At 41.2% G+C, this 26,602-nt stretch overlaps 3 protein-coding genes across 4 annotated transcripts; 1 reads left to right on the top strand and 2 right to left on the bottom strand.

Moving 5' to 3' along the window:
- Positions 1 to 9,994, top strand: unkl (unk like zinc finger; the record flags this gene model as incomplete). 2 transcript variants are annotated; one of them, XM_083677219.1, is made up of 16 exons in its annotated part: positions 1 to 65; positions 1,139 to 1,348; positions 3,498 to 3,674; positions 4,029 to 4,162; positions 4,297 to 4,432; positions 4,543 to 4,660; positions 4,869 to 4,953; positions 5,126 to 5,283; positions 5,740 to 5,928; positions 6,486 to 6,539; positions 6,776 to 6,953; positions 7,043 to 7,135; positions 7,224 to 7,436; positions 7,566 to 7,762; positions 7,852 to 8,109; positions 8,297 to 9,994. In XM_083677219.1, 16 exons carry the CDS (start codon positions 1 to 3, stop codon positions 8,450 to 8,452), a joined length of 2,421 nt encoding a protein of 806 aa, XP_083533345.1. In that variant the 3' UTR covers positions 8,453 to 9,994. The 2 variants fall into 2 exon arrangements, with proteins under 2 accessions (XP_083533345.1, XP_083533346.1); XM_083677220.1 differs by lacking the exon at positions 5,740 to 5,928.
- A 3,404-nt stretch (positions 9,995 to 13,398) lies between these two features.
- On the bottom strand, positions 13,399 to 21,236 carry LOC310809277 (dynein axonemal assembly factor 8; the record flags this gene model as incomplete). Its single annotated transcript, XM_083676472.1, has 23 exons — positions 13,399 to 13,512; positions 13,648 to 13,717; positions 13,831 to 13,916; positions 14,025 to 14,239; positions 14,618 to 14,738; positions 14,837 to 14,931; positions 15,093 to 15,300; positions 15,500 to 15,669; positions 15,847 to 15,885; positions 16,128 to 16,430; positions 16,607 to 16,771; positions 16,863 to 16,994; positions 17,258 to 17,384; positions 17,523 to 17,677; positions 18,489 to 18,716; positions 18,799 to 18,943; positions 19,098 to 19,211; positions 19,307 to 19,501; positions 19,596 to 19,748; positions 19,860 to 20,051; positions 20,161 to 20,302; positions 20,391 to 20,696; positions 21,109 to 21,236. 23 exons carry the CDS (start codon positions 21,234 to 21,236, stop codon positions 13,441 to 13,443), a joined length of 3,561 nt encoding a protein of 1,186 aa, XP_083532598.1. The 3' UTR covers positions 13,399 to 13,440.
- Positions 21,237 to 23,663: 2,427 nt separating this feature from the next.
- Positions 23,664 to 25,466, bottom strand: igfals (insulin-like growth factor binding protein, acid labile subunit; the record flags this gene model as incomplete). Its single annotated transcript, XM_083676382.1, has 1 exon — positions 23,664 to 25,466. The coding sequence occupies one exon, from the start codon at positions 25,464 to 25,466 to the stop codon at positions 23,664 to 23,666; it is 1,803 nt and encodes a 600-aa protein (XP_083532508.1).
- Between the last annotated feature and the right edge of the window lie 1,136 nt (positions 25,467 to 26,602).

The following is a 26,602-nucleotide window of genomic DNA, read 5'->3' as shown; positions in this document are numbered from 1 at the left end:
ATGCCGTCGGTTTCGAAAACGGCGGCGAACGCTTCTCCTCAAACCGAGAAACCAACCCACTATACGTAAGTAATGCAAACGTGAAATGGAAGAAATCACGTCTTGGACAAGATAATATGTCTCAGTTATTGTTTTACAACTGGAGCACTTGGTTTTCATCACCCGTTGTGCGTTAAAACATGGTGCTTTTCCTTTTGTAAATTCTTCCGAATGCACGTAGCTGGCTAGCTGTTGAGCTAGCTACACTAGCTACTTTTCAAGACAGCTTTATCGAGGAAGTTCGCTAAATTGACAGCTAGCTATATGAGCTACTATTCCCCAGAAATAATTAAGACATAGCAATGGATGTATGATCATATACAATTGTAGAGTTGTTCTCGAGCCCAATAAGGAGTCGTGGAAATAGTCCGCCTGCAAGTAAACAGCTACTACTAACCAGGATTGGTGCGCTATGATGGGGGGGGGGCCTGACTAATCTCTGCAACGAAAACCTTCAATGGAATGCTTCATGATGGAAATATAATGTAGAATAAAGTGTGTTAATGGATATTTCATATGCCCGAATTATCAAAAGACTCACTAGGCAAACCACGAGATTGCAAACGCCAAACACTTCCTTAGCACTTGTTTAACAACATTCAAGGGATAATGGTCGATTAATGCCAATCCAGCAAGTAAACATACACATAGCTTTGCTTTCCTTCTTCCACCGTCCTCGGCCTGTCTCTACGCAAGTCTTTGGACGTACGCTTTGTCGTTGTTTGAATGAGAGTAGCCTAACGTCAGAAATCATGCGTACTCTTTATGTAAACATCCAAACTATCGCAACCAGTACAAGTTTTTGTTTGTTAGGAGTTAGACAGCCTTGGGCTGCTTGTCAAATATAAACGTTGCAAGTCAATCAATTTCAATAATTTGGTAATAATTGCCAAGATGTCTTCAATGCGTGCAGTTACTGTATGTGTGTAGGCCTAGAAAGCAAGATACTATGCTATGTTGTTCCTACCATTTAAAATGAAGTAACGTATTATTTTCACAGTCAGTTATGGTAGACGCCTGTCATTATAAAATGTGTATTTGTTTTGCGTAGATAACGTGATTTGGTGACTAATACGACACCCTTTTCTCCACTTTGCAGCTATTTAAAGGAGTTCAGGACCGAACAGTGCCCGCTATTCTTGCAGCACAAGTGCACACAGCATAGACCCTTTACATGTTTTCATTGGCATTTCCTCAATCAGCGGCGAAGACGACCGATAAGAAGAAGAGATGGGACTTTTAACTACAGCCCTGATGTTTATTGCACAAAGTATGACGAGACTACGGGAATTTGCCCTGACGGAGATGAGTAAGTGTGAAACTTCCACGGTGAATATTAGTCTGGTTTCACTGTGTTAAATGATTCTGTAGCTCAACCCCACATTGTACTCGATAAGCCAACTCAATGTCTGCACTTCGTGTTATAGCTCCTTACATTGTAAATATGTTTTATTCACTATCAAAGTAGAATGCTTCCAAAATACCAAGGGGTCCTGAACTAGCATTTCCCTCCAAGTCGTTCGCTAACTATTCTCCTTCATAGTTGCAAACTAGGTTGTTACAATTGGGCATATATGCTTTACGTTAATATCTTCAGACTCTTATATGAAAACGTATAACTTTTTTTTTATAAGTGTCGCTCTTGTTTTGGACAATCGAGTTGGCTCAGTTAGTTGCGCGGGCCTGCAGTAAACGGGGCACACACCCCCTGGTTTCTTGCTCGTGATTGACCCGCCTTTGTACGTAGCCTTCTCTCATTGGTCAAGGAAGCAACGTTTCTCATCGTGTGCACCTACAGATACGTCGGTTGAAATAAGAACTCACTGAATGAGTTCCAGCTTAGTATGTGTCCTTTCTCACTATTGTTTAGAACTATACACAAAGTAAAGCAGGCCTTACGTTTTTCTGCGTGCTTCAATGCAAGTACAGTATATAGCTTATTCGAGCAAATCCTGATATTGTCTCCATGTTTGTCCTATCTATTGTTTTATATATATCAAATCCCTGGGGATTTATGTCCCTTCAGCACCTCAGTATTTCCATCACACACATTCTTTTATTACCACTCCCTTGGGAATGAAAGAATTGTGAATTGGCCTTTGACTCTTAGGTAATGTTTGACTTTTAAGAGTCAAACATTGCACAAATGGTCAAGAGAGATTCATTTGTACATAGGCCTACAAGCTATAGCTAGCCAACTTTAAAGCTGTGCATATTTCCTCACAGGGTTTAGATGGGCCTATGCAATGGCTTTTGGGATAGTGAGTAGACATCAAAGGATGAATATGCATATATTAGCAGTGCATCTGCATCTACGTGAAATAAAATCTACTATTCCGTTTCTTAGTGTATTAAGGTCACTGTGATACTGATATGGTGTACAAAAACAGGCAGTTTATATGAGTGAAATTGTGGAATACCCATGAATGAAAATCTAAGTGTGTATAATTGTTTTAATTTCCCTTAACTATTCAGTAAGTTGTTGACTTTAAGAATGTCTTTAATCATCACCTACAAATTAAGCAGAATGCAGTGTTTGTTATTCAAACTAAGCAGGCAATGTAAAAAGCATTAGACTTGACTTATAGCATCTTATGTTGAGGAATAGGGCCAAGAATGAGAACAACTGAAACATGATATTGAAGCCACTCTTAATGTCAAATGTAACATGAGAAAAACATTTACTACCCCTCTCAACATTTAGTTCTTCTGTGAATGTCAGGGTACCATTAATGAATCTGAGTGATTGACATGTCTCACAGACACTGAAGGACCAAGGCAACAGGTCTGGTTAAAGTGCTTTTAGTAGACATTTTAGTGAGGCACAAGTACACATGTCCACAAGTAGAGACTAGTTAGCAATATAGTTTCAGTTCCCTATATTAGCGTATTTGGAATCAGTTGTCAGTAGCCTATACATTCTGCTCTTCACTCCTCCCTAAGCTCTTGCGCTCCTCTCGTTCTACCAGTGGCTGATTCTGTCAGTTGCCATAGTTACTGTTGCTATCCAAGTAAGGAGCTTTCGCTATATTTGAGAAGATTATTGGTTATCTAGTGTTTTCAATGTGAAGTTCAGCACATTAACAGAAGCATTGGTATTATTTCTGTTAAATTCCCTGCCATACATCAAAGCCTGTCAGAATTCTCTCTCCATAAAAGACAATTGGTTGCATTCCTCTCACTCCCACAGTGGGCATTGGTTGCATTTTTGTTGTTTTCTATTGTCTGACTTGCATATTAAGCACCAGAACATTTGTCACTAGTACAGGATGACAACTCTCACATTATGTACTATAGCCCAAACTCTTTTCTATAACTTCTACATTTCCTTAGATACATCTGTGGATTAAAAAATGTACCATACCGTGGAATAGCGTCTATGTAGATTGTGTTTGATCATTTGAATTAGAAAGTAAACGGCTAATTAAACATTTTCTCTTGTGTCTGTATCTGTCTAGCTGTCCTTATTTACACCGGACAACTGGTGACACAGAGCGCAAGTACCATCTTCGCTACTACAAGACTGGCACCTGTATCCATGAAACAGATGCTCGAGGGCACTGCGTAAAAAATGGCCTGCACTGTGCCTTTGCTCATGGGCCACATGATCTCCGACCCCCTGTCTATGATATCAGGTGATCTACCATGCTTTCAGTACCCACTCTCTCAGGTCATCTTACCTTCAGCAAACTGGTGTGTGAATGTTGTTGAATCTACTTGCTTAGGAAAATAATTTGTAACAGTTATTGGAAGGCCCTCCTTCACTATGAAGCATGATTGGTGCAATAGTCAATGTCAATCACAAGAATACCAATCTTTCATAATCATAATAGGAGCTTGAAATGTAAAATGCAATGGTAAAAGAGGCTCACTCAATAGTTGCCTAGCAACTGGTTGAGCGAAAGAGCATTGTTAGACATGGCATGGATATTACATCTGCCTTTCAAGTTTTTTTCAGTCTGAAGTAATTCTCTTATTAATGTGCACAGAGAGATTCAGGCACAAGAGGCCCTACAGAATGGACAGTTGGGATCCGGAGAGGGCATCCCTGACCTGCAGCCTGGTGTACTGGCCAGCCAAGCCATGATCGAGAAGACTCTTACTGAGGACCCCCGGTGGCAGGGTGAGTGACCGGCACAATGTTCCAGATGACCTCACTTAGTAGTGCCTGACAACTTTCCATTTGATTTCATTAGATTTTCTCGAATAGTTTTGTGAAGTGAAGAATGAAATACTTAAGTTGTGTCTTTCTTGCAGACACCAATTTTGTTTTGGCAAACTATAAAACAGAGCAGTGTACCAAGCCTCCAAGACTATGCAGACAAGGCTATGCCTGCCCCCACTACCACAACAGTAGAGACAGAAGAAGAAATCCACGCAAGTTCAAATACAGGTAGGAGGTGGCACTAAACGGTAAAGAAATAATCCTTTTGTCAAATGTAATATGTGGTCATAGCATTTGTATGACTTCACGTAGCTAATACCCTTTGAATGATGTGGTAGGTCAACTCCGTGCCCTAACGTGAAGCATGGGGACGAGTGGGGAGAGCCATCGAAGTGTGACAGTGGAGACAGCTGCCAATACTGTCACTCACGCACTGAACAGCAGTTCCACCCAGAGGTGAGTGGACCTTACACTCGTATAGCAAACTGACACTGTGGCCTTCATGTTTGTAATGTTGTTGTGTGTTGTATAACACAGTGGAAAATGTGGTTTGTAGGCCTATTATTTTGTAGTGGCAATATTCAATTCTCATATTAATATCTCACTGTGTTGTGCCGAAAAAACCTGTCATTTGCTTTTATGTAAGATCTTTTTCTCTTTCCAGATCTACAAATCCACTAAATGCAATGACATGAGGCAAACTGGTTACTGTCCTCGGGGACCGTTCTGTGCATTTGCACATGTAGAAAGTAAGTGATGAATCAGTTTAGGAAGTATTATCGTTGTCGTCAATGGAGGCTGCAAATAGCCTACCTCTGTAAACGATTAGCCCGTGTCATCTAAAAGTCCAACCAATCCTGCTGCGTGCAGAAATGGTCATAACAATAGTATGCTCACATGTTTGTGATTGTGTTCCTCCAGGAATTCCCTCCACAGAAGAGACCATGAACTCATTGCTAACAGCAATGCAGTCAGGCTCCCAGTCCAAGCTGGGCTCTCAGCAGTATTCAGAGTGTCCAGTCAGCGAGTGGGCCAGCAGTGCCAACTCCATTAACAGCAACAACTGCCAAGTGGGGAAAGTATGTGTCCCAATTACTACTTTCTCTGTCTCCCCTGTCTTTTAAAAATAGATTCCATTTGGTATGATACAGACCTAGAATAGATATGAGCTTTTATCTGCCGCATCAGTTTTGTTTTGCATGCAATATTCTGTTTTGCTCTTTTAATTTGCTTGCTTTGCATTTCACTGCTCTCATCATTTAGTCTCTGGCAACACAAGTGCAGTCTCACAAAGACATAATTCTAATTCATCTCGAGTTTAAAATGAAACAACTAACTGAAAAGGAAGCAATCATTTAGTGTTATTTCCACTCAAATTATATTTGGCCAATTTAACGGGGTCAACTCCTTGAAATGAATATTTTATCTCAGTATCTTTAGCAATCGTCTGCTCTCTGGCCACATGAAGGAAGATGGGCTTGTGTAGCTGGCTCAACATCCATGGTGTTAAGACCCTGTGTGCTTCTCTCCCCCAGGTTTCATGTTCTAATAGTCCAACTGTAACGCCAAGCTCAGGAAGCAACAGTTCATTGTCCCCAATTGGACCCATCGGCAGGCCCAAATCCTTAACTAATGGTAGCTTATGTTCAGAGTCCACCACGTCCAGTGTTTCATCTTTGACGTCTAACTATCCCAAAGCTCCGGGCTTTGAACGTGAGGATCAGGTACAATAAGACTGCTCTCTCTCTCTTTCCCCCGCCATACAGGGAAAACCCTGTAGATTAGTGTAGGTCCTGACACTGCTGCACACACTTTGGTCATAGTTTTCATTCATTTGAGTCATAGTTTTGATTTGTTTGTATATTTGTGTAATTTACTTGTTTAACGTTATATGTCATTTTATAATTTGTGATACCTTGTATGTTTTCATTGTGAATGCAGAAATTAACATAGGCAAATTAAAGAGTAGTTTTACCCATTCTAGAACTGATTTCTAGTCAGATTCAGTGTTGAGATTGTTTGTTCAACATTTTTCTTCATTCTGATTACCATGTTTGCATAGATCTGACACTTTGTTTCATATTATTTAAAAACAAGTGCCTGCTAATTTGGTGAGTTTTAGAATGTCTGTCTTAGTTCTAACTGTAGAACCTGTCTCTCTTTGATATGACTGCAGATGTTTCACTGATTAACTGAACTTTTTTCTCTTTTAAGAAAGGCTCTCATCACCATTGGATTGCTGGTCCAACATGTTTATCTTTAATGTGCTGTATTTTTTCAGACAAAGAACCATAAGGGACAAAGCGATCAAAAGTTGATGGACCAAGACAAACAGGTGAATAAGTAAAGCATTTACACTGCACCCTACAGATCATTTGTTATTTTAAGGTAGTTGTGCTAAGATTTTCTGCTATATATGAGTAATTTGGGCTGATTTGATGATTGAAAGAGGCTCATTCATGAGTCTTTGTCTGAAGCATATGACTCAACCTCTGACTAGGAAAGGTATCAGAGGCTTGCTTGCATTCACACTAGTATTTAAAAAACTGCCCTACTATATCTTTTTTTTAGGCACACAATACTGTATTCTCTGTGGTGAACCCTTTGGCATCCAGCATAACCTCCAGTATAACATCTAGCCTGGCCTCAAGTATTGGCTCGGATAGTTCCTCACCCACCACCTTATCAACAATGAATGCAAAAGCCACCCCTTTCTATCCTGGGAGTAATACAGTGGAGTCAGTTATAGGTGAGTTTTCTCTTGTTATGACCAACTGAGTATAAATGAGGGGAAATAAATAACATGTTTCCTGTATTGTAACACGTCTTCTCTTTCAGGGTCTGCTCTTGACCTGAATTTTTGTGACATCAATGTTGCCTCTCTTGATAAAGAGTTTGAGGAACAAGAACACAACAGTCTTGGTTTAACAAGTAAGTTTTTTAGAAATGTTGGTGTTTCACTTACCAATTGATATTGCAGTGAATGCTCTGGAAGAAACGTATTCTTGTGCCCCTCTAGGTCAAAGGTTGTTTGGAGGGTCTGCCCCGGTCAACATTCCTGGCTCACTTGCACGGTCCTCATCACTTAATTCCTCTTCGTCACTCTCAGCCTCCCCCCTGAGCTCCCTCTCCCAGTCCCTGTCCCAGTCCCTGCTGTCAGGGATGGCACCCCAGCAGAGTCAGCCTCAGGCCCTGCTTCAAACAACTTCCTCCTCCTCCCAGAATTCTCTGGGTGAGTTTGCACTTAGCAGTGATAGACTAAGGCAGTTGCTCAGATTTCACAACAAAATATGTTGAAATAGGCTTTCACCCTCCTTTGTACTACAACATGAATGCAATTTCTTTACCCCCCCCCCCATAGGTTTGAATGGGGGAGCTAGCAGCATATGGGACTTTGTGAGTGGCAACTTTTCCCCCAGCCCATCCCCAGTGTTCAGCAGCCTCACCTCCACCACTGTGAGCTCCAGCAATGCTGACCTAGCCCGCCTCTTCAGGGAGCTGGATGAGGCCAAGAGGAAGATCAAGCAATGGGAGGATGCCTGGCACCAGGTCAAACAGGTCAGCCCACTGCCATACAGGAACTATACAAGTAATGTAACAGATCTGATGTTAAACTAATGGTATAACGATGTGTCTCCTTGTTGTAGGCATGTGAGGCCTGGCAGAAAGACGCTCACGATGCAAAGGAACAAGCAAAGTCTGCCGAGGCGGAGCGGCAGCTGGCGGAGCAGAAGCGAGAGGACACAGAGCGCAAGCTGAAGGAGCTCCAGGGGGACTTTGACGTGCTGTGTCGCTCCCCAGGAACACCCCTGCTGCGCAGCTATGGAGAGCTGGACCAGCTCCCTCTGCCAAAGCTTCACTCCATCCAAAGCCAGCTGCGCACTGACCTAGACCTTATAGATGGGGTAAGAAGAGCCAGATCCCATACAAATTCTCATTTGTAGTATCACTAAACCAGATAATGTGTCTCTCATTTACACAAGATTATGTAGTTGAGCATGCATCTTCTATTGATCTGGCATGAAATCAATGTACTGATTTTTTTTTTTTTATGATTTGCAACTGACACTCACTCTTCTTTTCCCAACACAGGTAATATATCAGCTTCAGTCAAAGAAATGTATAGTTTGCCAAAAGCATGATCGTTGCATAGTCCTGCAGCCTTGCCAACATTATGTACTTTGTGAGAACTGTGCACCTAGTAAAACAGAATGTCCTTACTGTAAGACAAAAATATTGAAGTGGTGATGTACAATTATTCAAGGTACTATTTAAGGAATTAGCCTTTTGAAGAACTACTAATACAAATATTATGCTTACATTTTCTAAATAGCATTTTGTGTTTCAGTATTTCATATAGTGATGGAATTGATAGTTTTATTAGAGCTTAATAAATGGTGTTTGACTGATAAATTAAGTACTTAAATGTCATATGTTATTTTGTATTGTAATGGATCATCGCCACAGTTTCAAAATACATTTTGCCCTTATATCTGTTTTGATGTCCATAGTTTAAGTTGCCCTGATTTGACTGTTCATCTCTAAACACATCAGTCAAACATCATTATTGCAACCATCTTTGTGAAGAAAATGTATTTCTTGTTGAAGCACTTTGTTGACCTGGGAATTTGTTAAAGGGTATTTTAGAAATTAGCTTTAAGCTGCTTTGTAGGTTTTTGTTTCTTAGATTTATATTTTTTTCTAAATATGCTAATGTATGAAGCTTTTGTGTGTACTGTGAAACATAATAGAATATTTCATGTTTCCTATTGTTAAATCATGGTATAGTTCTATATATCTTGTTAGATTTCATAGAAAAGTACATAATAATAGTTTCTACTTTCATTGTTAGATTTCAATTTTTCAATCAAATAAGTGCAAACTTTGAATGCATTTTAGGCATAACCAGCAGCTGTAATATCAGTAAGGCACATGTATGCTAAATCAGTTAGGATATCAATTAGTCTGTCTTGTAGTGATTTCTGAACTGTTCATTATGTAGTTGTTAGAGGAGCACGTATTGTATGTGCTGAAGTCTGACATGGTGAATTTTATAGGACACCTAGACTCTCAAACATGTGTAGAACATATCTGATACTTGGCCTCTCACTCTCAAGTGCCTTGCCTTAACCTTGAGCATAGTGTTTAGGATTGTTGTAAAAGCAGACACAGGTAGTAAAAGCTTCTGCACAAATTTCTGCAAACTATTTCTATTTTATTTTTTACTTTGCATTTGCCTCTATATGTATCTGCCATAGTGTGTGTATCAGCCCAATTATTTGTAGAAGTTAGAAGTTGACCCGTTGTCAGTGCCTGTGTCCTGACTTTAAGCTTAAAAACAAAGCTGAAAACTCTCCCCATTCCTTGTCTTAACAGGCAATGGTGCTTTTTTTTGGTGCAGCTTCAGTCTCATTTAAAGTGACCAGCTTTGGTTTTATGTTTGGGAGTATGCAAATAAGGAAACAAATCCACAAATTGAATGATAAGACAAAAATAGGCTCCACTGTACAATTGAGTGCTTGTTAAGCTTGTTCAATGAAATGCACCATTCTGTACTGTTTACAGAAGAAATTAGTGGTGTTGAACCTGTAAGTTGTATTTTCAAATACGACAATGTGCTTAGGGGTAATCTAATTGAAATGACCATCTACTGTGTTCAAAAAACTATGTATGTGTTCTTCCCTGCTCTTTGTCTTGGTCCTTTAATATTTACAGCAATTTGTAAGTTCAGTAGAAAGAAATCAGTATATATTTACAGGTACACATTTTGCAAATGAAACTGTTTACATTCACATGTATGGTAATTAAGTAACTCAAACTAAAATCCAAAAAGAGGAAAGGTATTATGTTCCCTTGTATTTATGATGTTGGACAAGTTAAAAACAGCAGGCTAAGCTATTGTATTGCATGTCTTACAATATGCGCCACGTTAACCAGCTACAAACCTAGATCACACTGCCAGATATATTTGTAGAGACTCATTCTCGCATACTGAATGGTTGATCACTTCACTTCTGCAAGCTTTACTGCTGCTGCTGGTAAAAAGGTATTCATGTAGTTTAGTGTTATTGGCTTCATTTAGATGCTTGAATGTTATTGTGCATACACAGTTCAGATTCAGATAATATGAAATCATCAATCTTCAACAAACATGAATACTCATTGGATTAAAATTGATATTTGATGAAGTTATTTCATTGTAAATGTGTGTATTAGTCAGACGTTTTGGTACTTTTGTAAATCTTAGAATGACGTTTGAGGCCAGTGTACTGCAGGAGAATGTCTTAGTTCTTTAATTGGTTGATGGAGAATCTTGCTAATGTTACTGGACTGCAGTATATTGTCCATTCTACTATTACCCCAATTTGGAATGTGGTTATAGTAAGTTATATTGGCTAATATGGATTTCTCTCAAATGAACCAAAGTGGTGTTGTAGTTTCTTCTTGTAGTGACTTTCGAGGTGTGTATTGAAATTCACAATTAGTATGACATTCTCTTCATGTGTAAATGACAGAAAGAGAAAACTATGCCAACTGATTTGCTGACAATATTAATGGACTTAAAGCCCATTTTGTAGTTTTACCAAAGACCTTTACTATTATTGATGTTTTGTTTTATTTTTTATTTTTGTACTGTATTTTCATTTGAGCATTCTAAGTAATGGTTAGAAACCTAATTTGACAAAAACCAAACGTAGGACCTTATGTAGATTAATATGCATTTACAGGAATAACATCCCAGTCTCTCTTTTTGTTTTACAAATGATTGTGGTTAGTGGGTGGGGTACACACAGAATTCTTTGAAACGTGTATATTTTAATTGTCAGTTGTCAGTGAAGGAATGTCATAAGTGAATGAAATTTGTGTTAACATTCTTAAGTGGCCATATAGATAAGTACAGTTTAAGTATAATTTTCTTTTGTATGTCAATTTCACTTTCAGATAATCTCTAAATCAGTTTCAGTTCTGAATATTGATGGTTGTGCATTTTGTATGCTGTCAAGAGTACAATTTGACTGTAAGGTGCTTTCTTTAGTTTTAATTTGTCTGGTGTTTTGTTTTTTGTTACATATTTGAGTGGGTCATTATTTACAGGTGAAATAACAGGGAACAAGTTATTATAACCAGTATCTGTGGCAGATACAGACATGAGCAGGTTAAAGGTGTAACTCTTATTTATGATTATCACTAATTTGTTATTGGTCCACAAACCCTCTTTTTATGTGGTTTTCTTTAATACGAAATCTCACTTTTATGTCTGAATAGGAAAAAGTAGCCCAGTATTATGGCAAAAAAATAAATCCTTGTCATGGACAGTTGTCCTTTTATTATGGACCAATTTAGCTTTTGAATTTATCTGTGCCTTTATGATAAAATGTCATATTTATAATTTGAAGACTATTGCTCTAACAGTATGAGGTGTAACTTCATGTATAGAGCATAAATTGTTGCATTACATGAATGCAGACATATAATCATAATTCCAGTGCCTTTAGATATTACATGGACCATATAAGTTGGCTCCCCAATCAAAATATGTGTTGCACACACTGTCAGAAACTATGTAGATGATTTGATTGTTTGGTATGATATTATTTGAAATTATCCTCATGTCAAGTTGTCACTGAAGTCAGGCCATATTTCCTGAGAGAGGTATAGGTAACATCTGAATGATACATAAAGATTCCTCATCTTTGTCTGTATTTGCCATTTCAGTTGCCATAGCATACCTAGTACCTACCTACCACTGATATATTCCTTATGTACTCAATGCATTGTTCATTGGCTCAAGAAAACCCAGGCAATTACTGTTAAAGAAAAGCACCAAGTAGGAAGACTCATTGTTGTGTAAATTAACTGTAATGGAGATGTATCATACTGTAATGCTCTGCAGTGGAATAGCCTAATCTATTTTGCATTTTTGTGAAGTGTTTTTGTTTTGTGATTATGGAACCTGAGGATTTTATGCAATCTTGTACATACAGTACACAAATATGATGTATGACACTGTTCAAATTTAGTAAAGGAAAAATGCCTAATACAGCATAAAGCTTTTGTAAAATAAATAAATAATGATCTGAATTGGTGGAACCACTTGTTCCTATAGATAATTTCAATGGAGATGTTAATTTAACATGGACACCCTGAAAGATTGAATGTACCGTTCTAAATTAGATATTCAGTAGGTCACTGGAATAACATGGAGAGCAGTTAATCCATTCTGATGTAGCATCTAGTTTTGTGAATTGCTATACAATGAAATAAATTTATAAGACTTAAACTCAAATGCAGTTTTCAAGTTTCTGTATTTATAAGTGTAATGATTAAGGGGGAAAGAAATGTATTTTCTCAGGGTTTTACAGTGATGACTATTGAAGAAAGAAAGGTGTTAATTCTGAGTAAACTACAGTTCCTAGATTTATTTACATAGATTGACACTAATGGGAATAGACATTTGTATCATGAACAAGAAACATGTCCCTTATTTTGTTACAATATGTATGGATATGTAGGACACCCTATATCAAATTAGTATTCAAATACTCCGAGAAATTATTCTATCTGTATATTGATTTGTGTGTGTGTGTGTGTCAACACAATACCTTATCTATATCTAATGATTCCCCCTTTGTTAAAGTTATAAGCCTCCTCATTGAAATGTAGATTGTCTGCATCAGAGATGGCCCTGAATGGCTTATTCTCTCAGACTAAGGTATTATTTATAATGCATAATCTTTTACCTGTAGTGTATAATTAATATTGTTAACACTTGTTAAACATTTTTACACTACAGTTATGCAATGGTTTACAGAATTCACAGAATGATTTTTACCATCTTGGAAATTAAAATAATTTTTGATCTGAAACGTGTGGAATATTTGTTTCATTCATATAAAACAGTCAAAGGTAGTTAGCATGTAGTGCACATTTACAAAAGACTTAAAATGTCATTTTAAAATATTTGTTTAAAAGGGACAGTTTTAAATCACTTCAAAAAGCTGAGAAACACCAGGACATTATCAATAAATTATTTTATTTACATGTAAACAGTTTATTACAGTTTGTTTACTACACGTGAAAGCACCTTACTATTGTGATTTGAAGAGAAAAGTATTGATTTTCTTTTTCCCTTATACAATATTGGACTGGATAAAAACTGGTACAAATCCACAATTTCTGAAATATGCTGGGCTTGTTGATGATGTTTTCAGAATACAGCACATGGAAGGCTCTGATTACTGTGGTACAATAGCGTGATGACTGTCAGGAGACAGGACATCAAATAGGTAGCACAGCAGATGCACTGCCTATAGCCAAAAAAGAAAAAAAAACATTCTCAGATGTGCTTGATTTACTCAAGCATCACATTTTAGGGATCATTTAGCCATTATTTTGCTCTGCAACACACAAACAAACAATGTGCTAATTCATCGGAGTCTTACCTCTTTTTCAGTCCTTGGGTAAACAATCATTTTACCCACTTTTTCTAAGTCTGACCTCTCTCTGTAAATGCTTATGTGCAAAACGAGACAAAGCACATCATAAGCAATTATGCATTGTACAGATAATTATTAATTAACATGCATATATACGTACATATGGTTTTAAGCAGCCTGTTTCCTTACCTTTCAAGCATGAAGTCAAAACAGGTCACAACATTATCTCTCTGAAGAGCAAGGATGAGACAGGGACCCTCCGGTAGATGAGGAATCTAGAAGGGACACAAAAGGCAAAAGACAGGTGTTGGCCGTTAGTGACCATTGCATTGTGCTACTGAGTAATAATTAAACCCTCTAAATAGCAGAACCCCATTCCTCACCATCCTATCCTTCTTAGAGGGTTGTGCCAGTGTCTCAGTGATGTGTCGACTCTGGGCCTCATTCAGCACACTCATCCTTCCCGCCACCAGGTGGCAGCCTGTCCTCAGCAGCCGCTCCAGCAGGTCCTGGTGGAGGGACGTTTGGCTGAGCCGCAGCACATTGGAGGGCATCAGTAGGCAGGTTGTCTGGCAGAGAGCACTGCGTACCAAGGGCCCTGCCACCCACAAACAAACAAACAACAGGACAGTTTGCATCCCAGTTTACAAAGTTCAACAGCAGCTGATACCTCTTCAACAAATCACAACACTAGCAGCTCCAGAACAATCATAGTTGATGTCCCATAAAAAGTAAATGATTTAAGGAAGGGACCCTTTTTGCTACCCTGTTTACTACAAGGTAGCTATTCGATGGCTATATTCCCCTGAATAATTATCATCTAGCTTTTGCTTTGCACCCTAGCAAAACATAATAAATACAAAAATGAAATGTAAGCAAAGATATCCCAGACTCAAAGCAAAGCTGTTGTTAATGATTGTAATTTCACAATACGTCACACTGTTTCATTTTGTGTGTATAAGTGTGTATAGAATACCTCCATTCAGTCCCAATGCCATGAAGAGTGATATAGATGGCTTGTCCTTGCTTATAGTGGCAATAATGTGACTTTGTTCTCGAGTCAGACAGGCCAACGGGTCTGAGCTTACACAAGCTATCTGGAATACCAAAGAGCAACACAAACATATGGCACATATAAAAAGGTTGGAGAGATGGGGTTAGTAAATCCTGTGGAAAGTCTAGCACTGTATGATACCTGCTCCTGTCTCATGATATCAGTCTCTGTGCAGCACAGGCCCTCTGCGAACACCCTCTTCACATCTTCAACAGCTCTCTGATATGATCCTGATCCTAAAAGACAGTATTGTATTATTGGTTACTGACATGTTTTACTTTAGAACGTTTAGAGCCACTCCAAGCCAGCAGTCTGTTCCACTGTTATTGATTGATCTATGTTGACTGGCAGGGCCTGGAAAGTGTCCCAGCATGGAGGCGAGGGCACTGAGTCTGACCATAGATTCCACTGTGCAGACAGTCGGCACCATAACAAGCCCTCCACAGGAACTGGTCCTGAGCGCGGGCCTGGGCCTGGACCTGTTCCTGTTCCTCAGGCCCCAGCAGGTCCAACAACCTCCTCACAGCATTCTCTCTCTGGAGGCAGAGAGCCAGCGAGGGGCCAGAGCACAGGTACTGCACCTGAGCTTCTACATCAGAGGGCTCCTACACAGAAGAACACACAGAGTAGAACTGCATTGAGTCATTGCAATAAAATACTCTACATAAGTTGAGCAGTTAAATTCAGCATTTTTTTTGTGATACTCCTTTACAATGAAATACAATAAAACATGTTTAGGCCTAATTTAATGTTGTTAGTTTCCCACAGATGTGTCCACGGGTCTGGTGTAAGTAGGAGGGTTACCTGATGCTCACCAGTGGACACCAGTGACATGGCTGCGTTTGTGTCCAGCACCACCACACGCAGGCCCACCAGAGTGAAGCCATTCTGCTGGACTTTGCTGAGAATTGTGCCCAGAGTATGGCTCCAGACTCCAGGTTTGAACAGGCACAGCGTGACCAGTAGCTGAGGGCCTAATGAAAACCATTACAAGGACTTGAACTTTTTGACCATTGATTTTGCCACCACATTGTATGTAACCAATGCAATATAAATATGAATAAATCAAAAGATGTATTTGTCTTAAAAAGATTCTCCAACATCATGTACATTATTTTAAATTATATGAATACAGTAATGTGAAAACTCACCTTGCACCATGCAATTGAATAGGGACTCACTCTGGGAACCTGTAAGGACAAAAAACAATCATAAGGGAGTTGAGGGACAGATACTGTAGTTTGTGATGGATGTTATAGGCCGACATACCAGGAATGTTGATACAAGTTGGGGGCAGGAATTTCAGTAATGGGCGCACACTGTGATCTGAAGATGACAAAATGCATATAGTTTTAGCTTTTATGGACATCATCATCCCAGAGAAAGGGTGGTGAAATACGTAGTACGCAGCTCCCACTGCCTCAGGCTTTACCTGGGATCATCTCTCCCTCTGAAAAGAAGAGAGAAGCCTGCCTAAAGGCTAGCTCAGGAGAAGGGGACATCAACACACTCAGGTCACCAGGGTAATCGCATGGCAGGAGCCTCCTTAGTGTGGCGAAAGCGTCCATCCTCCTGAGTACACACACTAGGGCAGCAGATGATGTCAGGCCCACCAGGCTGCTCTGCCACTGCCGGTCGCCCACCTCGAAAGGGCTCACCTCCCGTGCATGCTGCCATGACAACGTAGGCAACCACTTGAGGGCGAGCAGCTCGAATCCATCCTCTTCTACATCATCTGGAGAAACAGGGTAGAATACTCAGGGCAAGATTTAAATGATGAGTTCCAGGCTATAGCAGAATTGCAAGTGCAGAATTAATGTGATGAATAAGGATGTTTTTTTAACATCTGAGGGCATGTTAATTCGGTGTCAGGCTGTGTGGTGAGAATGGTTATTAAGTATGCACCTGTACCTGCTGGGTAACCTCTCAGCAGCCTGTGTAGGAGGCTCAGTCCCTGGCCCATGTTCCTGTCAGAAAGGGTGAGAACCACCACCTGCTCCATCTCAGGGTTGGATGGACACCTACGATTGGACAGGACCACACCGCAGGGGTCTGGCACTGCCCACATATGCCTACCTGAGAAGCAAGCATGAAGAGAAACTCACACAGGGGCACAGGGGTCTTCATACTGTAGATAGACTATGGGGAGTGGGAACTCTTCACTTACCAAAGCTATGGAACAGGCTTTCATTGTAGGGCAAAATGTGAAAGCAGCAGCTTGGGTCCACCTTTCCCTCATTAGACAGTCTGGAGCTGATGCATCCTATCAACTTCTGTTCCTCCAACTCCTTCATCAAGGCTGGCACAATAACATCATCAACAGTGTCAATAGTGCACTGATGTTTCAGGCTCAAAAGCCTTTGATCATGTCTTCTTCAAATTAGAAGTATGTACTTCAATGCAGACACTCTTACAGCTGCAAAGTACACATTCGGAACTAAAGAAAAGAAAAGTAAATGTAACTTTTAAGCCAGTAGCATAAATGTCCAGTCTATTCAATAGCAATGAGTTTGATCCTAACAGGAATGATGGTGGCCTCCAGGAGGAGGGTCGGTGCTGTACCTGTAGGCAGGCTGGCAGAGTGGCGCAGAGCACTCTCTCTCCTCAGCAGCAGCACCAGGCAGTAAGAGGACAACTCCACCTGCTCCTCACCCAGTTTCACAGTGGGTGAACTGCAGAACACGGACACCTGGGGAAGCAGGCAGACAGACAGAAAAGCTTCAAGACAAGGGCATGTAGAGAACATTGATCTTTTAAAACCCTCTCAGGGTAATTCTATGTCAGTTTGACATGGTGTGTTTGATTTGCTGACAACATGCTATCCTACCTGCTGGCTGGTGAGCCCTAGGCTCTGGGCCCGTTTGTTGCGGAGCTGCAGCCTCTGGAGCCCCTTCAGACTGAAGCCTCTGCGCTCACACACAGACAGCACCTGGCTGTAGCAGCACGGAGCCACCGCGGGGGACACCACTACGAACACGTCCGCTGTGTGGGGGAGAGGGAGGGAGGGAGTGCGTCACTTTGCACATTGCTAACTTCTTGGAATCCAGATGAGAACGTTAGGCCAGAACACTGACATGTGACCTTGTTTGCTTGCTTTTGAGTTACCTTTGACAGCAGCACACAGGGTGGCAGGCCTGGTTAGATACCATGGGGTGTTTCCTTCTCCATCATCACGAGCAGCTCTGAGGTTTGGAAGAGAGGGATGTTTATGCGTCGTGTATTGACTACTTTGTTGAGCATATTGCATTGTTACCTTGATTATACATACTGTAGCGACGGGGCTACACAGTTAGCATTGTGCCTTCCTGTTTTCCCAGCATGCATTGTGTTCAGACTTATGTTGTTAAGTACTGAAACCATGGGTGACAATGCTGTTTGGTTTGATGACCCCAGTGTTTCATGCTGAGTAAGTCTTTGTCTCTCAGTTGGCTAGGCAATAAAGAGATTGTGAAAGCTGATGTGTCTTACTTCACCCACTGCCACAATACAGTATGTCACATACATAGGATTATAGTGAGTATAGTTGAACAGATGAACGATAGTTTACATTTCACATTAATAAATTTTGAAGGAAGCGAGTCTAGGTTTATTTCCATTGTCACAGAATGTTCATTCTCTACTTGTATTGCTTTACTGTGGGTGGACTTGACTATCTGAATAATACAGAAAACAATAACAACGTTTCAGTGTCACAAGCATGATGATGTGAGACTTATGACTGCACACCTGTCATTTAGAGCCTGGTTAGGGTCGTGTGAGTTATCCCCGGGAGCTCTTCCTGCAAACGAAATACACAGTTCCCTGTGCACTCGACTGGCCAGGCGAGGAGAGTAGAGGAGGGGCTGGTCTTTGCTGCTGCAATGCAGGGCGTTAATAGATGCTGGGTCTGTCTTCCTTGCCAGCAGTGGGTCTGAGGGGCCTGATACATCCTGCCATACTTTGCGGGCATGAGGACCCCGGATAGCCAGTGCAAGGATGGGTTGAATGGCTCCATCACATCGCTGTCCATAGAGTACATTCCCTAACAGAGAGAGAGGAACCTGTGTTACTCTACTATCAGTCCACTGAGACTTTGCATTCTCTAGATACAGTATGAGTCTTACCAGCGCTATTGGTCAGAAGTCCATTCGGGGGGTAGAGGAGGCGGAGTCCACATACATCCAGCCCTGAGTTGTGGATAAGCTGGAGGGTGTGATGAGTCACTAGGGGTTGCAGGAACAGAGCTTTGTTTCCCAGGGCAATAGTTACCTAGGAAGAGAAGTAAAACAAATATGCTAACACAACATCAATCACCTCAATCCATACCTGTGGCCATGATCATAATGACACCATGATTTGATATAAAATCAATCATATATTTTGACCAGCTCAGACATGCCACTGCTGAAGACAGATGTTTCACCTCTGTGTATAATTGCTGTGCACACATGGTCTCTGCCCTCTGACAACGTGGTTCGGGGGTCTCCAAAGTCTGCCAGTAGAAGCCTGGACTCAAATCGAAGGCCCTCTCCACAGCCTATGACACAGAAAAAGACATGGCACACTCACATTCACAGGCATGTTCAGAACTACATCATCACAGAGTCAATCTCAGACTCTAAGCACACCTACTGTTTTGTCTGAGTTGACAGAGACGAAGCAGTCAAGGCAGGAGGAAGGAACATAGATGGTTGGTGGATAGGCCTGTTGGTCCAATAGGGTTCTGAGCTGTGGCAGCCAATGGGTAGCGGCACTGAGGGAGGTCTGGGAGAGGAACCTGCAGACTCGATGGTGGAACAAACTACGGCCCTTATGCATACCCTTTTTCTATGAAAACAAAACGGATCATAAAGATCAGTGCTGAAATCATAACTGCAGATTAAGACAGTGGACGGACTGTGTCTGATTGCTCTTAGCTCACCCTGGGTTTTGGGCACTGTTGTTGGCTCTCCTCATGGGACACAGCCAAGACATGTAGAGCCAGTCCATCCTCTCTCCATAGTTGCTGCAGGCCGGCCACCCAGAAGGGGACATCTATGTGAGCCTTGTCTTCACGATGAGGGCCAGGACTAACCTAACACACACAGTTCAGTGGCCTCAGTAAGATGGGAACTCCATGCCACAAAAAGAGTGATCAAATCATCTGATTTGATACTTGTCATGAAAAAGTAAATCAAATATTCACCAGAGACAGAAACCAAGCGACCAGGGAGTTGTATACATGGGATTTGGTTGTGGCTGACTCGACTGTTTGTGCTTTCCCAGGACTGTTGCTGGCCACCAGTCCTGGGCTGGAGAGGCATACAGTGAGCAGCAAGCACTCCTTATCCTCAATATGTGCTGGCAGAGTGTTGATTGACTGTAGGTAAGTGGCCTCCTGAATGAAATTAAATGGAATATGAAGGGGTACTGTACAATTTATCTAAATATACTATGAGAGAATGATAAATAAGCTAGGGAGTGTTTTCGGTTGAAGTTGAACTTACCGTGTCATAGAGAACATCAGTCTTCTCAGCGGCAGGCTCCTTGTCCCTGACAGATCTTGTTGGTCGAAGGCTTTCTAGTTGCTCCTGGAGCTGCTGGCGCTGTTTGTGCTGTTGCTTCTGTTTTTCTCTCTGTTCTTGGTCACTGACAAAAACAGGTAATCAGGCAATGTGATGCATAATATTCAGTTCAATATGAAACAAGTCCCTTGAGTAAAATATAGCCCATCTACCTATGATGTTTAGGCAGTCCAGTTGTAGCACTCTGCTGGATAGTAAGTATTCTCTTGATTTGTGGCCTGTTCTGATCACATTGCACTGAGGAAGCTGTGGTTTGGTTATCCACCTTTGGAGGTAGAGACCTCTTCCCACTGTCTCCCTCAGGAACTCTGTGTTGGTGCGGCTTCTGCCTCATACCCTCTTTTTTAAGGGTTCCACACATATAATCTAGTGGATCTGGATGTTTCCTGTCTGGATCAATTCCGTTTCTGTTCACCACTCGTAATTTTCTGAGCAACATACTTTTCCCAGTCATTTCCCTGGGAGAAGAGAAACAAAGACATTGTGTTGGGAAAGAGTTACAGTGAGTATTGTGCTTGTGACTGTTGTAATAAGAGGAAATATTTACCCTCTCCCATGTGTTGATCCTGTCTGCATACCACAGTTGGTTTTCAATGTGGATGGGTTGTCCTCTTCTGGGTTGGGCTTGTTCAGTGTCCTGGATATTGATGAAATGCCATTGCATGATCTTGTTGTTTTTGCAGGAGGTTCATGGTTTCGCAAATCGATATATACAGTGGGAGATTCCTGACCACTCAGCTGTAACCCTGCTGCCATCCTTTTGAATGAGTTTCTCCATTCACAATTGTTTCTACATGGTAGAAAAACATATATTAATTCATGGCATTAAACATATTTCTGTTACTCACGTAACTTGGTATGGTATTTTACCTGCACTCGGTGGGATACTGTCCAGGTGCTTTCTGAGGAACAGCATCTGTTTTTACTGATCCTGTTCTTCCCTTCTCTTTAATATCTCCACAGGACTGTTTCTTGCAGAAAGAAGTCAGGCGCTCCATTATATTCCCCTGTGACCTTTCATTGTTACCATCTGTGATTTAATTGAGAATCGCATGGGAATTGATTATACTATCCTCTTTGCTTACGACAATAGCCTTGACTGTGAATGACAGGCAGTAGAATAACTTTCAGAAAAATCTAACTGGTGTTGACCTTCGAGTGTTCATCTTGTCTAAAAAATGAAGGTACTATGTAGTTGTAGCATTGTAGGTATAACAGTGAATTACACTTGATATTTCTCTCTACCTTGTTGTAGTTTTACAGGATCGTTCGACACATTGCCTCGTAATTGGTGTCCATTTTTCTTTAGAGTCTGGAGGACGTGGTCCAGATCCCAGTGCTCCATTGGCTGTGAAAAACGCAGTGAGGCATTGATTATGTTTCAGGACACATCTTCATAAGATGCATCTTCATAATATGTATGCACCTACTCAGTACTCGGTAAGAGATCTGATTAACATTTTCATTTAAGGTACTAACTGTGCAAGTGTGTGTGTGTGCAACTAAAACTTACTGTAAAAGACAGAACAGGAGATCCCTCATCAGTGTGACCATTCTGTTGAAGCTGTTCTGTAGAGGTGTTTGGATTTGATCTCTGCATCTTAACTGGCTCCAATGTGTTGTCTTCAAAAGCAGCATTCCGTGAAGGGTGAAGGGATGTGGAGTCAGTTGTACTCTGCCTGTTTGATGTGCCATTGCTTTGGTGCTCTGTGGTGTTCCCTTTCCTCTCCCCAGGAACACTACTGAATGAGTGGCTTCCTGCCTGAGTGGAATTTCTAATAGAGCCATGGATGCGTAACTCATTTGCCTCAATACCTATGGGGCTTGAGTCTCGTTGTGTGGCCTGCTGTGATAAATCAGTAGCTTCATGAGCTCCCAGGGGTTCAATTGAAAGTTTCCCTTTGTTGCAAAAGGTCTCCTCTGTCCAACACATTTCTGGGTGTGCTACAGATGTCAGCAGCTCCTGATTGGGTACGCGTGCACACACACACACACACACACACACACACACACACACACACACACACACACACACACACACACACACACACACACACACACACACACAATTAGTAGCTTGTCTATGTATCATTCACTAATTGAGGAATCAGCTAACTTAGCTCACCTCAATTTCTGTGTCCTCCAATGACAGACACTCCAGGCTCCCTGTGTCTTCAGGGAGAAGGGCTATTGGTCGGCGAAAAATTGCTATGTCCTCTTCATTCTCAGACTGGAGGGTATAATAAATTATTTGACTGCAGTCAACAAAACACTCAACAAGGCTAGCAAATCGAGAACAATAATACTAGCTCTACACACTAAACCTGATTGAACTTCCTTAGCTAGCTATAGTCAGAGTGTTCTATTCCTTATAGAAAAAGTCTCTCTGCCATAGATAGCTAGTCAGAATAGTTGGCAGCTAAGAAGAAAGAACATCAAACTTCTTCTACTTACTGATGAGGAGTCCGAATCGATTGACGGGATATGCAATACGACACTTGACCAATGCGACGAAGGATTCATTTCCAATTAGACACAAATGACACTATAAACCGTAGACCCAAAGAGAATATCAGTGATAGTTAGCCTGAAGAAAAAAACCGACTAGCAAGCGAACTCGCGTTACCATAACAACTGAACACTACAGTGTGAGCACGTGTCCCGTGTTGTGTTTGTTGAAAGGTGAAACCTTTGGTGAAACTGTCCTCGTGGTAAGTGGGTGCCACGCTACATTTGATGAATTTGTGGTAAATGATACATTTGATTCCCTATAAGGCCTAGGAATAGCTTTTGCTCTCATATGGAAGTTGGAAACTTTTTTGAATTGCTTAACACTGTCATTGCACTTTGCCAACCTGCACAAATTGCCTGAATCTGCATAATGGCACAGCGCTATTACATTAGAATGTAATATTTGTTATTCTTTACCTGGGATGAAATGTGTAAATATTATGAAGAAATCAGTTAAATCTATTCTAAGGGGCTGATGAAGACGGACATATTAAGTGTTTTAGAAATTTGAGTTTCATCCACATTTCATGAGAAGCTGCTCCTTTAATTTGTGAAGGCTGATATTGTTTACCATTTGGTTGTGTCCAAGTTCCTCAAGAGATCATTGTCCTTTGCATCTCCTTGATATTTGTTTAGAGGACAAAAACAAACATGCCTTTTGTTTATTCAGTGGATGCATTTAACAGACTCTCATTCAGAAAATAGACTGCTTTACACATTTCTGAAAAGCATTTAATGATGTGTTGTGTTAAGATACTATACATCAAGTTATTCTTGAAATTACTTGCCATAAATTTAATTAAAATAAACAAATTAAAACAAACAATGAAAAATCTAATTAAAGGGAAAATACCAGAGACAATTATTAAACACATGTAATGTTTGTCTTGAAAGACAAAGAGGCCATCCTTCACTCAGCAGTTGAGGAAGTGTTCATTGCTGATATCCCGCAGGTCATGGCCAACAAGATCTGGAGGGCTGCTGCATGTTATGTTGTTATAGATGGTGACAACAGTGTGGGGCTCCTCTCCTTCCGCCAGGGTCTCCACTTGCCGAGGCACCACCTGCGGCTTCCTCAAGCTGTAGTCTCTGAGGGGAAGGGCGCTGCAGTCACATTTCCATTGGTTACCTGACAACCAGAGTTGATCCAGGCTATCAGGAATATCTGGTGGAATGTCACTAAGAGCATTATCTTTCAGGTTAAGGTAGCGTAGCCTGGGCAGAAGCTGCATGGTACCGTTCTGCAGAAACTCCAGTTTGTTGGCTGAAAGGTCCAGCCATGAGAGATGCTGCAAGGGTAGGAGGGCCTCTGAGGGGAGCTGATGGAACAGGTTGTTCGATAGCAGCAAATAGTCCAGGTTCTTGAGGCCATAGAAGGTATGGGAAGTGAGGGCTTCAAGCTTGTTGAACCTCAGGTCAAGCTGCTGAAGTCCTAAGAGGTCCACAAAGCTTTGGCGCTCCACCACAGAGATGTTGTTGTGTTGGAGGAAAAGCCGTCGCAGACCTGAGAGTCCAATCAAAGCCTGGGTTGTGACCCGTGTTAAACAGCCTCTATCCAAGTGGAGACTATGGAGCTTTGACAGGCCCTTGAACACTTGGTCTGGAAGACTGCAGAAACAGCTGCCAGACAGGTTAATCACAGCCACGTGAGAGAGGCCCATAAAGGTACCTATCCGTGCCTCCTGCACCTGGTTATGCTCTAGCTCTAGAACCTCCAAATGACCTAGCCCCTCAAAGATCCTCTCCCCTAAGGAACGGATCCGGTTGTGGCTCAGACGCAGCTCCTCAAGGTACAGCAAATCGCGAAAGGTCCTGGGCCTAAGTCCATTGATGGAGTTGTTTGAAAGCCGCAGCACATGGAGACTATGTAGACCCAGGAAAGTCTCATCATGGAGCCCTGTTAGTCTATTGTTTGTGAGATCCAACCATCTGAGGGACTTCATACCCATAAAGGCTCTGGGTACCACTGTGACAATCTGATTCTGGGCCAGGTATAGTTTTTGCAGTTTTGGAAGCTTCAAGAACACATTAGCTTTAATGACCTTCAGGTAATTTCCAGTAAGGTCCAACTCCTTCAGCTCAGTTAGACCTTGAAAGAGCAGTGGCTGTAAGTAAGCCAGTCTATTCCCTGCCACCACCAGCTCCCTTAGGCCATGCAGGTCATGGAAACCAGTCTCAGGCAATACCGCTAATGAGTTCCACCCCAGGTTGAGAAGCCACATATTTGAGAGGCCAGAAAATAGCTTTTCCTCAATCCGTGAGAGCTGGTTGTTATGGAGACTAAGTGAGGCAAGGTTGGGTGTGTTCTGAAAGATTGTGCCAGGTAACGAACGGAGGCGGTTGCGCTCAAGGTGGATGTGAGCTAGCGAATTAAGACCTTTGAAAACCTGGGGGTCAAGTGTCACCAGCTGGCCACTCTGTAGATTCAGAAAATCCAAGTTGCTGAGGTCTTTGAAAGAGACTGCAGGGAGAGAGGTGAACAAGTTCCCATCCAGCCAGAGGGAGCGAGTGGAGACAGGCACGTCAGAGGGAGCCTGGGTGAAGTTGCGTGCACTACAGTACACATTGAGCTCTAAACTGTAGTCATCATGCAGGCAGGTGCAGCTCTTGGAACACGGAATGGGCTCCTCAGTGGGCTTCTCTTCCCCCGTGTCAGGGTCTGGCAACACCAGTGATGTTCCCAGTACCCACAACACCAGCAGCACAGTGGTGTGCATAACAGCTGGGGATAGAGATCAAAGGGGGTAAGCGCGATGCAGCTATGTAAATCCTCCCTGATAGCCAATTGATGTACTGGAATGTACAATTATAGGTTTATATGGTTTTGATTTTAGATTGCACTTACACTTAGGCAACAAAATATATTCTAAATATATGCCTAAAGCATAATTAAATAAGCATTAATTTATTCCAATATGAAGAGATGCTAAACATGTATACATATATAGTTTTATCTTTAAGCATTTTTAGGTCTAATAGATAGAAATTCCATTACATTAGCATATGGTTTTGTCCTACCTTAGATTTTAGCAATGTAGAGTTGTGGGCGACAGGCAGCACCCCACTGAATGACCAACCTGTGTGTGTATGTGTGTGGTTGTGTGTATGAGAAAGGCAAACCTGCCTACCCCTATGACACACTTAAAAGAAAAAAAGAAAAAAGAAGCCAGACCCACTGAACATGCAAATTTAACCTGTTAATTTCTTTCTTTCTTTTTTATTTTCTTCTTTTTTTACAATAATAATTGTAATGGCCTCTCACCAGGATTATACAAAGGTTATACAAGTTATACAAAGGAATAGCATACCAACCAAATGGAAATAAGCCACTCAATGAGAATGTTTTAGTGAACACTCTTAATAAACAATGTTGATAAAGTGTTGAATAGTCATTATTCTTCTTTTTTGCCATACAGCAGTATAACAGCATTACTAGCAGCTTACTAACAGCATTGGTGGAGGCAAACAGACCATACAGTATGTGGGTCTTGCTTTATTGTTTGTAAACTTCTATATAATATCATTAATACATCCACACATGCATGTCTAATTCACTCTTACTCTTTCAAGTGGCCTTTGATGTTTACGAAAGTCAGGGTCCTGTCTGAGTACATATACTGTAGATTCTGACTGATACAGAGTGGCAAAGAGATAAGACAAACCCAGTGCACTGAACCTACAGTATGATAACCATAAAAATATCAATAGCATTTTCTTTGAATGTCTGAAATGAATTGAAATAGCTTTAAATATTGGTATGTGAGATGTAGAGGTGTATTTATTTAATAATTATGTGTTGATATCAGTGCACATTAGAAAGTCATCATCCCAGGTAACTGACATAGGGAAATGT

This window comes from Argentina silus, assembly GCF_951799395.1.
Source record: "Argentina silus genome assembly, chromosome: 9".
Lineage (NCBI taxonomy): Eukaryota > Metazoa > Chordata > Actinopteri > Argentiniformes > Argentinidae > Argentina > Argentina silus.
The sequence above is the reverse complement of the archived record's forward strand: the minus strand, read 5'-3'. Positions and strand labels throughout refer to the sequence as shown.